This window comes from Lepus europaeus, chromosome 18, assembly GCF_033115175.1.
Source record: "Lepus europaeus isolate LE1 chromosome 18, mLepTim1.pri, whole genome shotgun sequence".
Lineage (NCBI taxonomy): Eukaryota > Metazoa > Chordata > Mammalia > Lagomorpha > Leporidae > Lepus > Lepus europaeus.
Window position 1 is genome coordinate 23,095,300 of NC_084844.1, and position 15,909 is coordinate 23,111,208.

Sequence of the window (15,909 nt, forward strand, 5' to 3'; positions counted from 1 at the left end):
TGTGGCTCCATTTGCCGGATGGGCCCCCACAGCCCTCCTCCTGCTCCTCCTCTCCCCCCTCCCCCATCTCCCTGCTGCACCACAGTGTCCTGTGCAGAGATGTCACTAAAGCCCATCCCGGCGGTTTCAGTTATGGCGTGCTGTTTTGCGTTTTCTTTAAAGGGAGGGGACAGACAGACAGACATAGATTTTCCTTCTGCTGGTTTATTCCTCAGGGTTGGGGGGCGGAGCCTGTCCCCCCCCCCCCCCCCGCTCTTATCCTGAGGCCAGAGAACCCCCGCCTTCTGAGCCCGACATGGGCGTCCCCTCCCCACTGAGCAGCTGCACGTGGGCCCACTGGTGGCCAAGTGGCAGCAGAAGGGACTGGATTCCCTTCTCCCTTAGCCTCTTCCCAACCCCTTGAGCAAGAGGGGTGGCGGCCTGGCCTTCCGGCCGGAAGTCACAAACCCTAAGCACCTGTCACAAAGCTGGGCGGGTGGGAGATGCTGATCTGAGAGCAGCAAAGGTCAGGGCACAGCGTGGCCCTCTGAGCACCACGTGGGGGTCCCAGCTCCGCCACTGGCTGTAGGGCTTCCACCAAACCATTTTGCCCTTCGGGGTGGGGGTGTCAGTGAGCCACCTGTGAGCGGACACTGTGAGAAGACTGACACACTGCCATGGCATCAGGCGCACTGCAGCAGGCTGCCGGGCCCCGCCCACTGGGAGCCGTCACTCATCGGTTCCTCAGACACTTGTGGACCTCCTACCGCGTGCCGGGCTGAGCTCATTCACTAGTTCAGTGTGGGTTTGCCCAGCAGCTCCAGGCCTGCCCCTGGCCAGGTAAGCAGGGACTTAAAGGGGACCTATCCTGAGTGCACTGGCTGGTGGAGAAGTGAGCCGGTCTCTCGTCACCAGGCTGGGCAGAGAGGGTGATGCGTGGAGGGAAGCCAGAACCAGGCTTGAGGAAAAGTTCTCACGGAGCAAGCCTGAGGGCTGGCGCTGCGGGGCCTTGGCCAAAGCTGCCACCAGCCAGCTGGCACCGCATCTTGCAGCAGCCCGTTCTAGTCCCAGCGGCTCCCTGCTAATGAGCCTGGGGAGGCAGTGGAGGATGGCCGGCGCTCGGGTTCCTAGTACGCATGTGGGAGACCTGAAGGTAGCTCCTGGCTTCTGGCTTTTGTGATCATTTGGGGAGTGAATCAGTGGTTGGATGATCTCTGTCATTCTGCTTTTCCAAAAAAAAACCAAAACCAAAAAAAAAAAAAAAAAACCAAACAAACAAACAAACAAAAAAAAGGAGAGCAAGTTTGGGGCAGGTGTTATGATACAGGGGGCTTGGCCCCCCCTTGGGACGCCTGTGTGCTGGTTTCACACCTGCCAGATGATGGCTCAAGTGCTTGGATCCTTGCCACCCACATGGGAGACACAGACGGAGTTCAGGACTCCTGGCTTGGGTCTGGCTGAGCCCTGGCGGTTGTGAGCATTTGGGAAGTGAACCAGCGGATGGAAGCTCTGTTGCTTTGCCTTTCAAGGAGGTAAGAAATAAGGAAAGAAGGAAGGAGCAGGCAGGTGCCAAGGCCCGCATCTGCCTCCTGGTCTCTGGACTGGCCCTCCTCCCCCAGGAAGGCAGCAAGCCCACGCCCCAAACACCCAGGTTGGACACACGCACGCGCATGTGCACACCCACCCACAGTAGCCCACAGCCAAGGAGGCAACCAAGTCCGCAGGTAAAAATTAGACTTTTATTTGAATCACCAGGAGAAAGATTCACTTGTGGTTCAAGTCAAACGTTCAGAATCCTAACAGGCCAGAGAGATTTGATCCCGAGCACAAGCCCACGAGCGAGGGGACCGAAACAGACGCAGGAAGACAACAACCCCATATAAAAAGATGAGTGGTGGCGTCACACACACGGATGAAACGTCGGGACAGGGCGAGTGCCACACGGCCACCACCTCGGTGTCCTTTAAATACAGGTTTGGGGGTGCTATTTCATTTTGCTTTTTTTTCCAGCTATAAAAAAGGCCCCAAAGTGCATATGTGGGGGGGGGGGAGGCAGAAATGAAGCAAGAGTTTTCCCTGGGGTACCTGAAGGGGTGGGAGGGGGCAGGAAGCAGTGTTGAGAGAATTCACATTTCTCACGCTCTCACTCGCCGTGGGGCTGTTTGTATTTTATTATTGGTCCACAAAGTTGAATTCACATTCTAGCTTTGACGCGTGTTTTTTTGTCCTGGGGCTACTGGCTAAAAGACCTCTGCGAAGGCCACCAGAAAACCAGGGGCTCAGCCCCAGCCCGGGGGGTTTTGGGAAGGGACATGGACTCCTGGCAGCCCCTGGGCCCCTCAGCACCAGTGACAGTCCCTCCTCTCCTCGCTCTGGGGGCGTGTAAGGTGTCCCCTACGTTTAGGATGGGAGGGGCTGGCACAAGATTCCAGTGGCGGGCCTGCCTTGCTTTGGAAGAAAAATTGAGCTGAATGAAAACAGGCGGCTGCTTGCTCCCAGGGGGGCCCCCTCCTGCCCGCAAGTCCTCCAACAGGGGGTGCCCTTGTCCTTTGGTCCCCAAATCCATTGTGCTTTGAGATCAAGAGGAAATGGACTGGATCAGTGCTCTCTCATCCCCAACCCCCAAGAGCCAACCTGACACCCACCTGCCTCACCGGGGGAGGGGGGGGCAGAGAGGATTGTTGGGGGCAGGGCTCCTCACCCAGTCATTTCCTTGGGCAAATGTTCCCAAACCAAGTCCCGAGAAGACGCCCGGCCTTCAGCTGCAGGGCGGGCAGCCGTGTGGCCTGTGAGACTCAAGGTGACATGGGGAGGGGGGTGTCTGGAGGGGCGACGAGAAAGCCCAGAGATGAATCAGGCCAGGCGAGGGCTGCCCCGCCCCCCGCGAGTCGGAGGGGACGTGGAGATAGCACCGTCTTTCCCGTCCTCACCCCCAGCGTCCGGGCTTCCAGTTCTGTAGCCCTGGAATCCTGCCCCTGCTTCCAGGGGGTTCTGTGTAAGTGAGGGGGAGGACACAGAGATGGGGGAGACAACAGGCTGGGAACGAGCTAGGGCAACGCAACGCCCCGCCCTTGAGTCTGCCCAGCGCTCCGCAGCCGGGCCGCTCCGCTCCGGAGTAGGCAGGGCAGCTCCCTCCGTTCAGAGAGGGGAGCAGAGCAGGAATTTCCACTCCAGGAAACCGTTAGCAATGTCTCTCCCCTCCCACGGTGGGCTTGGAGCTGGGGATCGGGGGAGGGGGCCCTGGGCACCCACTGCGGACACGTACTGACGCTCCCCTACACTGGGCACAGACACAGGCAGCCTTGGGCACATGGAGGGTCCCGGTGGCCTGGCCCAGCTCCAAGTCCATGAGGCACTGGGCTGGGGAGGGGCGGCCAGGAAGGCCCTGAGACCGCCTCCCTCCAGCAGGGAGGAGCCACCCACCTCACCCAGAACCTGGGGGCTGGGGCTGGGGTGCAGGCCACAGGACCCCCAGGGGGTCCTTTCCCTACCTGCAGGACCCAGCCTCCAGGGAGGCAGTGAGGGTCCCAAGATCAGGGGTGGGAATACGGACAGAACACCCTGCAGCCCTCCCTCCTGCGGCCGCCCCTAAACATAGGGAAAGGCCCCAGCGGCGCTGCCCGTGGGAGCTCTCTGCTCACCCCGGGTCTACGTGGCCAAAAGGAACACATGTTGGGGGGTGTGGGCTCACCCCAAGTGAGCACCCCACTCCCTTTGCTGTTGCCCTGGAGGAGGGGGAGGGTGGTGAGGGAGAACCCTCAGTGGGCCGGCAGCCCCCTCCTTGAGACAGAGAGGTAGAGCCCACCGCCTTGGGCCCTGCACAGGGCGGAGCCCCAGCCCCAGGGTGGGCACCATGGAAGTGGACTCCCACTCTAGACAATGCAAGGGAGCCACGCCCTGGTGGGGCCTGGGTCAGGGGCTCCCTGGAATGTTTGGGGGTGTGAGGGGCAGGGCAGGAGGGTCGGAGAGGGCAGGAGAGAGGCAGGCAAGGCCCGGGAGCCAAGAGATCTCCTCCAGGCCTGCTCCATCCAGAGAGAAAAACCAAGACATGGGTCAAGGGGAAGACCTGCCGAGGAGGGAGCCCGCGCATGTGGCAGGAGGCTTCAGCTGGCTGAAGAAGCTGGAGGAGGGTGGGGCACACGAGCTGTCGAGGATGCTAACAGGGACACTGCAGGGTGGACGGGCCACGCCCCGGGACGGATGGATGCCGTGGAATGCGCTGCAGACAGAGGGGGCGGGGCGCGGGGGCTCAGATGGCCTCCACGTAGTTGGCGGGCAGCATGCCCGTGTCCCCGGTGCGCTCCACCGTGCCGTACATCCAGCCGTCATCGATCTGCTGCACGTTCACAATGGTGTCCCCGTCCTGGAAGGACACCTCATCCTCATCGGCGGCACTGTAGTCGTACACGGCGCGGTACCGCTTCTGCGGGGGCGGGGACATGGGGGGGGGACACAGTCAGCCAGGGCCTGGGCCGCGGTCCTCCCAGCACTGTCACCGGGGCAGCTGTTCAGGGCCAGATGTGGGACAGGGACTGGGGTGACAACTGCGGAACAGGAGAGGAGCAGGCTTCCACGGATGTGACGCTGGGATGGTGTTAAAACACGCCACGCCCTGCTCTCTATCATTTGTGTTCAAAGCATCAATGTCTGCTTTTTGAAGCCATGGTGAGCCTGGCTGCACTCCCAGGTTCAAGGCAAAGGCCAAATTTCCCGGGGAGACGAACCTTGGGAAACCTACAGGGGGCATCTCTCAGGTTCTGCTTCCACCCCCCACCCCATGTCCTGCTTCAGGCCCAGATCGCGGCCACACCCAGCGAGCACAGTGGTCTGGGAGGGGACCACACCCTAACTCCCCAGCCTCCACTGCCCTTGACACGGACAGGTCTGGGGGCTCCACGGGACATGGTTAGGAATCCACAGCCCCAAGCAGTAAGGAAGCCCCCAGGAAGTGACCCCCATCTCTCTCATGACCACCTGTGCCTCTGCCTTGCGGGGGACGCTTCCCATGGCTGCATCCCGTTCCTCCCCCTTAACCTCCGACCGCCTCTGCTCGGCACAGCCGCCACAGTAACCGTTACAAGCCGAAGTGGAACCCATCACAGTGCGTGGGTGGGCGGTCACAGAGGCCTTCCTGGGCCTTACAATTCCTGCACAATCTGACCTGTCGTCTTCCCCGTCTGGTCACCTCCACCTTCCTGAGGGTCCGTGAACTCTTCCTAGAACACTCGTGCCTCAGGGCCTTTGCACCTGCTGATCTCCCTGCTCCATTCACTCCTGAGGACTGTGATCAGATGTCTGCCTCCACTGCTCTCTACCCCTCACCCTGCCGTCTTCACAGCACAGGCCGTTACCTGGCCCTAGCTGATAGCCCATGTATTTATTGCTTTCTTACTCGAATATAAGACCCAAGAGGACAGGAAGGTGGTCTTCCAATCCCTCAGAATCAGGTCAGGCTAAGTGAGCATCCCAGGGTCCACCTGGAACTTGCTGTTTCAGATGACACCTTTGTCCTGAGCCCCCGAACAGGGCCACATTCCCCGTCTGTCCCAAGTACAAGCTCCAGCTGGCCACACATCTCAGGCCACTTCTTTTTTTTTTTTTTTTGACAGGCAGAGTGGACAGTGAGAAAGAGACAGAGAGAAAGGTTTTCCTTTGCCCTTGGTTCACCCTCCAATGGCTGCCGCGCTGCGGCCGGCGCATCACACTGATCCGAAGCCAGGAGCCAGGTGCTTCTCCTGGTCTCCCACGGGGTGCAGGGCCCAAGCACTTGGGCCATCCTCCACTGTACTCCCGGGCCACAGCAGAGAGCTGTAGGCCACTTCTCTAAGTCCCTGTCTCCCACTCCTCCAAGAACAGCTTGGAATTCCCGGGCACCCAGCACGGAGGAGCCGGGCCTTCCCAGGAAGTCAGCTCAGGAGGCTCCAATGCGCCCAGAGGGGGCCAGACTGCCCCCTGCCCGCTGGGCACAGCACGCTCGCTGTGGGCCTGGCCCAAGCAAGATGAGCCCCTGGGACGTGACCTTGCCTGCACGGAGCTCCAGTCCAGGGAGGGTCGCAGAGGTGGCAAGCAGAGAGCAGGAAAAGGGGCTCTGAAGGGAAGTAGGGGGCTCGAGGGTTAGAAACCATCAGTGGGGGAAGCTGCTGCTTGCAACGCCAGCATCCCTTATGGGTGCCGGTTCGAGTCCCAGCTGTTCTGCTTCTGATGCAGCCCCCTGCTGATGGCCTGAGAAGCAGCAAATGATGGCCCGAGTCCTTGGGCCCCCAGATGGAGTTCAGGCTCCTCACTTCAGCCTGGCCCAGCCCTGGCTGTTGCACATATTTGGGAAGTGAACCAGGAGATAGAAGATCTTTCTCTGTCACTCTGCCTTTAAGGAAAAGGGGAGGGGCAGGCCAGGAGTGATTGTCTTGCCCATTCCCCACCCCCTCTCCAAGGGCAGGAGGCCAAATCCTACCACTGGCTCAGACAACAAGGGCCGGGTCAAAGGTCAGGTGAAGCCTGAGTCCCCACAGCTGTTGGGCTCCTCAGAACTCTGACCTGGGACCTCCCACCAGCAGGGTCTCTCTCTTCAGGCAAGGGCTACTCACCCCACCCCCGCCTGGGGCGCCTCGCTGGGCGGAGACCGGGGCTGCAGGCTCCTTGTAGCCGTAGGACTGGGCCACCTGCTGCGGCTGCGGCTGCTGGTAGGCTGGAAGGGGCAGGGGACAGGGCTCAGCCACCTGCCCCCCCAGCCCCTCTCAGAGCCCCCATCCCCCACCTCACTCCACCCCATTCTCAAGGGGCTCTACTGCACATTGGTGTCAGGGATTCCACACAGGGGCTGTGTTGTGAATGTATGCGCGTGTACTGGGGGCTTCTCTCCACCTCCTCCCCAGCCCACAGCCAGCCCGGCCCCAGGTCCTTGGCGGGCTCACCAGGGGTGCTGGTTGGGATGTGGTGTGGCTGCGGCGGCTGCTGCTGCTGCTCCGGAGGCCGTCGGTAGCTGCTGGTGTCCTGGGAGTCCCGGCGCTCGGGCTCCGCGCCCTCGCCCCCGCTGGGGCCCATGCGGCTCTTCTCAAACTCCTCGTGGTATTTTATCTGCGAGGGTTATTTATCAGCTGGGTGAAGGATCCCCTCGCAAAGCAAGCAATCCCCTCCCGGTGCCACTCCAAGTCCCAGGATGGCAGCCGGCAGAGACCCCCCGCTGGGATCCAAGCAGACAGCACCAGCGTGTGTGCTCAGACCAGCAACTGGATCTTGCCAAGCCTCAGTTCCCACGTCTGTAAAATGGGACGTCAGTGTTGATGCAGAATACGAGGGCTGGGTGATTGAGGGCTTGAGCCAAGTGCGTGCTGTGCTTTGTACCCACCGGTGGCTGCCCCACCCCCTCCCTGGTCAACGCCAGCAACAGCACAGCCCGTTTACCACCTTGACAACAGGCCGGGCTCTATGCCAGGAGCTCTACGTCACGGACTCAGTTTACCCGGTCGTCTCTGGATGGCACACAGGAAGGAAACTGAGGCAGTGACACGCCAAGCAAGCTGCTGAGACCACGCAGCTTTTGGGGCCCACAGACACGCTCTGAGGACCTCAGCCAGTGGGGACAAGAAACACCAGCCCCCCACGGCCCCAGGGCAGGCCACGGTCTCAGAGGGAGCTCCTCTGCTCACCATGTTCCACATCTCCGCAGAGGCCCAGAGCCCCTGGCGGGTGTGGGGGGCTCTGACCCCTCAATCCAGACTGCGCCCCACGTGCACTACTGGCTGCAGAGACCCCCACTTCTATCCCTGGCGCCCAGGAGTCCTGAGCTGGGCCTCGCCTTGTTTGAGGCCTGGGACTGAGACTTGAGCTTGGCTCGAGGCTGCCAGCATCGGCCACCGAGGTCAGGAGGGCAGGAGCCCTCTGGGGCGCTATGATGGGCCTGAGCAGGGCCAGCCACAGGAAGCACCCACCCCAAACACCAGAGAAACCACAGGGTCCACGGGGAGCGGGGGGGGGGGGGATGTCCGTGCCCCAGTTGCACCCTCTGGAATCCACTGTCCCTCATCCACCGCCTTCCTCCAGTCCAGCCCCAAGGGAAGCCACCGCAGAGGCCTTGGCGCTTTCCCAGCTGGCCCCAGTGCCCCTCCCTCATCCACGCTCTGTGGCGGGTTTCCGAAGCCACCCTTTCCTGCTCCCAGTGCCAGCCGCATGGCCTTCTGGGATTGTGCAAAGGCCTCCCGGACCCCAGCCCGAGAGCTGACCTCTGAGGAATGACACACAGCCCCGGCGCCCGGGGAGGCCGAGCCCACACCGGCTGCCCGTGGTCTCCCTCCCTGCAGCCACTCAGCACCCAGGGCGCCCAGGGTTCCAGACCTCACGCTCAGGACCAGCTCCGCCAACCACACCCAGGCTGGCCCAGGCCCAGCATCTGGCCTAACAGGGGACAAAGGAGGACAAGAGCCTGACTCCCGGCCTCCCCTGCTCCTCTGAGGGGGCTGGAAGACCTGTCCTGGGTGTACCTGCAAGCAAAACCAGGAACCGCAGGTGGTGACGGCGCTGGCGTGCGCCTGTGGACACCCGGGGCTGAGCCCTCCCTCCTGCGGCAGCCAGGGTGGTCGGCAGCCAGAGGGAAGCCTGCTTCTGTACCCACGGCCACAGGCAGCCTTTCTGGATTCTCTGTGGGTGACCTTGGTGCTAAGATTTGAAGGATGGGCCGGCACTGCGGCTCACTAGGCTAATCCTCCGCCTTGCGGCGCCGGCACACCAGGTTCTAGTCCCGGTCGGGGCACTGATCCTGTCCCGGTTGCCCCTCTTCCAGGCCAGCTCTCTGCTGTGGCCTGGGAGTGCAGTGGAGGATGGCCCAAGTGCTTGGGCCTTGCACCCCATGGGAGACCAGGAGAAGCACCTGGCTCCTGCCATCGGATCAGCGCGGTGTGCCGGCCGCGGCAGCCATTGGAGGGTGAACCAACGGCAAAGGAAGACCTTTCTCTCTCTCCCTCTCTCTCTCTCTCACTGTCCACTCTGCCTGTCAAAAATTTAAAAAAAAAAAAAAGAACAGAAAGGGCAAAGCCAGGGGCTGCCGCTGTGGCACAGCAGGTAAAGCCACCACCTGCAGTGCCGGCATCCCATATGGGCGCCGGTTCCAGCTGCTCCACTTCTGATCCAGCTCCCTGGTATGGCCTGGGAAAGCAGTAGGAGATGGCCCAAGTCCTTGGGCAAGGCCAACAAGGGCAGCCTGGATGGCCCAGCTGAGGTGGAAACCAGACGCCCTGACTTCCAGCCACGTTGGTCACATGGCCTCACAACGCTTTGCTGCCCCAACACTGGGCCTGTTTAGTGGGGCAGAGCCAGCCCCCGCCAGACTGAGGACCACTGAGCCAGGCAGATGGTGACACTGTGTCACTGTCCCGCTGACTCACTTCCCGCCTATCCGCTTACTCAGCCCGCTGGGGCGGGCGCTATCCTAACCCTGAGGACCAGAGCTGCTAGAGAATCTGCCCGAGGTCATCCAGCCGAAGGGTGGGAAGAGTGCAGGACCGCACAGAACCTGGGGCAGCGCCCTCTCTCATCGCCCAAGGTCCATCTCAGCCCCTCTTCCTCGGGCCCCTGGCTCTGGCTCCCAGGCTGAATCCGCAGGCTAATATACCTAGGGTTGGGCCGTTTGGTTACAGCATGCAGGCTCCTGGAGGGTGGGGGCCGGCAACGGAACAGAGGGCCTGACTCCCATGCACCTGAGCTGCTGGCTACAATGCAGGTCCCAGGGCCTTCCGGAGAGTCGACAAAACCAGGGCTGGGGTTCTGGAATCTGCACTTCTATTTATTTCATTTTATTTGGAAGGCAGAGAGACAGAAAGAGCACTCCCACTCACTGGCTCCATCCTCAAATGCCTCCAACAGCCAGGGCTGAGACAGCCCAAAGCCAGGAACCTGGAGCTCAATCTGGGTCTTCCATGGACGTGGCAGGAACCCAGGGATTTGAGTCACCACCTGCTACCTCCCAGGGTGTGCCTTAGCAGGCGGCTGGATCAGAAACAGCTGGAGGTGGGGATGGGCGCTGTGGTGTAATGGGTTAAAGCCTCTGCATGCAATGCAGCCATCCTGGATGGGCACAGGTTCAGATCCCAGCTCCTCTATTTCTGATCCAGCTCCCTGCTAATGCACCTGGGAAAGAAGCAGAGATGACTCAAGGGCTTGGGCCCCTGCCCCCTGCACAGGAGACCCAGATGAAGCTCTAGGCTTCTGGCTTCAGCCTTACCTTGTCCCAGTCGTTGCAGCCATTTGGGGCGTGAACCAGCAGAGGGAAGATCTCTCCTGTATCTCTGTCTCTGTCTCTCTCTGTCTGTCTCTCCCTCTGCAAAACCCTGCCTCTCAAATAAATAAGTAATACTTAAAAAAAGAAAAAAGAAAAAGAAGTTGAGCCAGGACTCAAACCAGGAGGCACTCTGACATGGGATGCGGGCAGCAGCTTAACCCCTGTGCCAAACAGCTGCTCCTGAGAATGAGCACCGTACAGAAGCTTCCCAAGTAAGCCGGAGCAGGTGCAAGCCCGGGAGCCAGCGGCCTACAGCAGGAGGTGGCAAGCTCAGTCCATGGGCCGTGTCCAGCTCCTGCCTGCCTGCTTACAGCCCGTGAGCTGAGAATGGCTTCACACTCTTAAATACTTAGGTGCAAGGAAGGGGCAGGACTACAAGAGAAATAATATTTCTTGACATATGAGATTTCTCTGAACTTGACATTTCAGTGGGCTGTGCTGGGGCCAGCACTGTGGCATAGCAGGTAAAGCCGCCATCTGCCACGCTGGCATCCCATATGGAAACTGGCTGCTCCACTTCCGATTTACGGCCTGGGAAAGCAGTAGAAGACAGCCAAAGTGCTTGGGCCCCTGCACCCATGTGGGAAACCCAAAGGAAGCTCTTGGCTTCTGGCTTCGGATCAGCACAGCTCTGGTTGTTGTGGCTCGTGCAGTATTGACTGCCTGGCTTTTCCGGGAAGCCTCCTGAGCTGCGCTTGCCAGAAGAGTTCGCGGCAGATCCCATTGCTTCGACAATTTTTTAGCGCAAGACTGGGCATTTGCCATGGCGGTTAAGCTGCCACTTGGGATGCCCACATCCTGTGCCTGGGTTTGAACCCTGGCCCTGCTCTCCTTTCCTGCTCACTGCAGGTAGCAGGAGATGGCTCAGCTACCTGGCTGTTGCCGGCTGTCTGGGGAGGGAGCCAGTTCTGCCTTTCAAATCAATAAAATGTTAAAAATTTTAGCTCAATCTTCCCAATTATGTACATTTTATAAATGTTGCAGAAGTATCACTTTACAGATCCAGAATGGACATCATCAACCTCACACACAAAATATGAATTTCAAAGTCTGTGAAGGAGAACCAGACCCGAACCCGCACCTGTGATCCCCAGACTCCACCTGGAATAGCCCAGGTGGGGAGGGGGCTGTGGCCTGGGTCCCAGTGCTCTGTGAGTGTTGGGCTGGCCTGGGAGCGGGGAGGAAATGGGTCAGAGAGTGACAGGTGCAGCACTCCCCCACCGCCCAGGGGACAGAGAAAGCAGGACACCAGGAGTACGACCAAGAGAGGAGCCAGGCCCAGCCCGAGCTGGCCATGGGCACCTGACCAGAGGCTGCTTCTTGCTTCCTGTCCACCAGGACCCTGCCCTGTATTTTCCTGGGAAATGGGTGGAGGTGGGGGAAGAAGGAGAGGCAGGGCAAAGCCTGCTCTTCCTGTTGCAGACAGGAACCCAAGACCCCGTGCCCTGCTGCCCCGGCCTCAGCAGTCCTGCTGGCCATCCACTTCCCCGGGCATCTGCCGTGCACGCAGGGTGAGTCAGCTCTGGGCCAGGCAGGGCACGGCGCTGCAGCCAACTGGCAAGCGTGGCGCCGGCACTGCCTCTGCCGGCTGCCCACGGACTGCTCCCAGCGGCCTGGGCTGGGAGAACCGGCAGGGCAGCGGCCAAGGCCAGGTCACCCTGGAGACAGCCACCGCCCACACGGGATGGGTTTGAACCAGCTCTTCCGTTCTCTCCCTCCCCTCCCACCCAAGCAGGGACCCGTAGCCAAAGGGCAACACAGCCTGGGCCTGTTCCCGCAGGGTCCCAGGCGGCCCTGGCCACAGGGCAAACCCAGCAGGGCCTGCTCCCTCACGGACCCTGTGCCCACGGGTGGGGGGAGGGTGATAGGGAAAGGGACAGGCTCCCAGTGCAGCTGCTCTGGCGACTTTTGTCATAGGGGTGCGGAAGGTGAGCGTCCCTCATTTGCTTCCTATTGATGCAAAAAGCCCTTGGCTGAAGACGGTGACCTGGGCCGGGAGTGCAGGGGCAGTGGCAGCTGGAGGTGTGCATGGGGCCCAGACGATGCCAGCTGGCGCTCTGCAGGGACAGGTGTCCCTAATGCTGGGGGCCCCTCCTGGGTGTCGCTGTAGCTGCATTAGTGATGACGACAGGGGGTCCACGGTGGGACATGTCTGGGGCTGGGCTCCTCTTGGACACCAAGGGCTCGGGGTGGCCAAGGCAAGGCAGGGTCGCATCCCTCCTTAGTGCAGCCCCCACCTGCAGCCCCACCCCACTCCTGGGGCATCAGCAGCCCCTCGCCTACTCCCGTGACCTTGAAGAGACCTTTTCCCCTCTGGGCCTGTTTCTTCATCTGTACCTCACGGTGCCACCTGCTCCCAGCCAGCCCCAAGGCCTGGCCCAGCTCCAGGAGCCCAAGGAAACCCTAGGCTGAAAGCCAGTGCGGACACGTTGTCTTTGCACAAGCAGCTGGAGCTCATCTACCTCCCTGAAAAGCCGCTCACAGGGACAACTGTATGTAAAGTGAGGGCGCGCTGACCCGGGCGGCCAGAGCAGCGGCAGCCCGGACACAGCAGACACCTGCTCCCCCACCCGGCGTGCACCCTCAGTGAGAACACTCTTGCCACACGCACGCTCTTCCCTGCGCTCCCATCTCTCCCTGGGCCCTGACAACGAGCAGCTTGTAAGCTCCATCTCGCAGAAGAGGAGGAAGGGCCCAGAGTGAGCGACGTCCGGGGCAGAGCTTTCCTTGCTTACGAACAGCTGAGGCTGGAAACACAAGGACAACGTCGCAGCAAGACAGGCCCTCTCCAGGACAGGTGTGGAGCAGGGGGCCACACGCTCAAGTGTGTCCCTGGGGGCGGGCGCTGGAGCGCAGAAGGTTAAAGCTGCCACCTGCAGTGCTGGCATCCCACATGGGCACCAGTTCAAGTCCCAGCTGCTCCACTTCCGATCCAGCTCCCTGCTAACGTGCCTGGAAAAGCATCCAAAGATGGGCCAGGTGCTTGGGCCCCTGCATCTACGTGGGAGACATGGATGAAGCTCCTGGCACCCGGCTGAGCCCTGGCCATTCCGGCTATTTGGTGAGTGAACCAGCCAGCAGGTGGAAGATCTGTCTCTCTTTCTCCTCTCTCTTTGCCTTTCAAATAAATAAATAAATCATATATATAAAATCATATATATAAAAGGTATGTCCCTGGTCCCAGTTCAAATCTGCTGTCCACAGCACCCCCTTTCACACTCAAAAGGTCACCTCAACTTGGAGAGGAGGCCACCAGCCATACAGGCTCAGGAAAGGCAGTAGGAGGGACAAACGGGCTCAGAAAAATGAAGTCACAGCTCCCTCCTGCCCCCTCACCTGGACAAAATTTCCATGCCCTCAACTTCCTGTCCTGGCTCTCCCCAAAGAATGAGGAAGTGGTGTCCTGGCTTTTGCTGGCTGACTTCATGGTTTGCTAAGCAAATAGGCACGTGAGGGGGTGTTAGCACACCCAAGAGGCAAAGCAAGCTGCTCTAAACTCCAAGAGCCTGGCTCAGCCCTGCACCAGGCTCAGTATTGTTCTGATCTCCCAGGAGCCCCCAGTGGGGGTGGCCACAGCCGGGACGTATGGGTGGCAGCTCAGCCTGTGCACGGCCCTGGGCCTCTACAGAGCAAGGCCACGCTCTAGATGTGCCCACAGGGGCCAAGCGTGTGGAGGCTCGGGAGCCCCGATGTCAGGATCCCCCCAACCCTGCCCCCCCCCCAACCCCAGCCGGCCCAAGTCCTGGCGTGACAAGGGTAGGGTCCACCCAAAGCTCCACGGCCTGGTGTTCCTGATGTTCCGTTTTCTGGAAGCCCTGCTTCCTGACTGTAGAGGGAAAACAGAAGTCTGGCTGCACACGTGACTCCCCGCGTGGTTCCACGTCACGGCCAGCTAGGGAAGGCAGGCTCTGAATGCCACAATCAACTTAGCAGCTAGGCCCTCTCTCTCTCTCTCTCTCTCTCTCTCTAACACTGAAAACTTCATCAGTAACAGAGAGACGTAAGTAAAACCATAAAGAAACTCTAGTATGCAGAATAGCATGTGGCACAGTAGGTTAAGCCGCTGCTTGCGACACCAATATCCCACGACAGGGGACTGGCTGGAGTCCCGGCTGCTTCGCTTCTGATCGAGCGTCCTGCGAATGTGCCTAGGAAAACTGTAGATGACAGCCCAAGTCCGAGAGTCCTTGGGCCTCTGCCACCCACAGGAGAGATCTACAGCGGAGTTCCTGGCTCCTGGCTTCAGCCTGGCTCAGTCCAGGCCACTGTGGGCATGTGGGGGAATGAATCAGCAGACAGAGGCTCGCTCTCTCTCTCCCTCTCTCTCCGTTGGTCTGCCTTTCAAATCAATTAATCTTTTTTTTTTTTTTTTTTAATGCTAAATGGCTAAAATGAACACGTCTGAGTTGGGTGTTGGCCTAGCAATGAGAATGCCTGCCCATGAAGGGCCTGGGTCTAGTACCCACCTCGGGCTCCCGCCACCAGTTTCCCACCATGCAGACCCTGGAAGGCGGTGGTGAGGGCTCAGTGACAGGGTTCCAGCCCAGCCACTGCATGACTCGGGCTGCGAACCAGCAGACAGGAGCTTTCCCCTCCCCCTCCCCCTCTCCCACAAAGCTGAAGAGCTGCACCCTCTGAGAGCCAGCAATTCTACTTCCGGACCAGCAAACCACGGGATAAAACTGTTTACTACCGATTATGCTCAGACTCAAAAGACTACAGTTCACTTACAGAATAGAAAGCGCTGATTATTTTTGACTGACATGGAAACAATTTCTGTCTGTAGCAAAGATAGCTTTAGAGTTTATGGTTTTATTATACTGCAGGGCATGAACCAACTTTGTAGCTAATCGTAGCTGGCACTTTTTTAACTTTTACCTCTCTGCTTCTCATTTTCCCCCAGCTGACTCCCTCATGATTAAATTACACAGTATGCATGCATGTGTGCTATGTATACATATGTACATAATATACATATACATAAACTACATAAGACATGTAAGTATACAATAGGGGCTTGCTCAATGAGAGCTGTTTCTAGCACTCCGACAATGATTTTGCCAGGGACATGGTAACGTTCTATTTCTTGAGCTGCTTGGTAAGTAAACAGAGGTGCTGGCTGTACAAGCGTGCTGCAAATGGGCGTTGTGGCAGAGTGGGTTGAACCACCATCTGGATGCCTGCATCCCGTGCCAGTGCCAGTGTGAGTCCTGGCTACTGCGCTTCTGATCCGGCTTCCTGTCAATGCACCTGGGAGGCAGCAGGTGATGACTGTCCTCGTACTTGGGCCCCTGTCACCCTTGTGGAAGACATGGATTAAGTTCTGGGCTCCTGGCCTTGGCCTTGCACAGCACTGGCTGTTGTACTGGGGGAGTGAACCAAGAGATGTAAGTTCTCCATCTATCTGCCTTCCAAATAAGATGAAAATAAATCTAAAAAAATTTTTTTAAACACTTATTTTTTTTATTTGAAAGAGTTACAGAGAGAGGTAGAGACAGAGACAGAGGCAGAGAGAGAGAGGTCTTCCATCTGCTGGTTCACTCCCCAAATGGTCACAGCGGCCAAAGCTGGGCTGATCTGAAGCCAGGAGCCAGGAGCTTCCCATGTGGATGCAGAGGCCCGACGACTTGGGCCATCTTCTACCGCTTTCCTAGGCACAT

At 59.4% G+C, this 15,909-nt stretch overlaps 1 protein-coding gene across 1 annotated transcript in view; it reads right to left on the reverse strand.

The window, feature by feature from the left end:
• Nucleotides 1–1,699: 1,699 nt before the first annotated feature.
• The window catches only part of LASP1 (LIM and SH3 protein 1), a 39,948-nt gene continuing 25,738 nt past the window's right edge, over nucleotides 1,700–15,909 (reverse strand). Inside the window, exons 5-7 of the mRNA XM_062175473.1 lie at nucleotides 6,891–7,053; nucleotides 6,564–6,664; nucleotides 1,700–4,402 (exon numbers count right to left, since the gene is read on the reverse strand). Of these exons, the coding sequence (XP_062031457.1) occupies nucleotides 4,229–4,402; nucleotides 6,564–6,664; nucleotides 6,891–7,053 (438 nt within the window). The 3' untranslated portion in view covers nucleotides 1,700–4,228. The remainder of the gene's footprint in view (nucleotides 4,403–6,563; nucleotides 6,665–6,890; nucleotides 7,054–15,909) is intronic.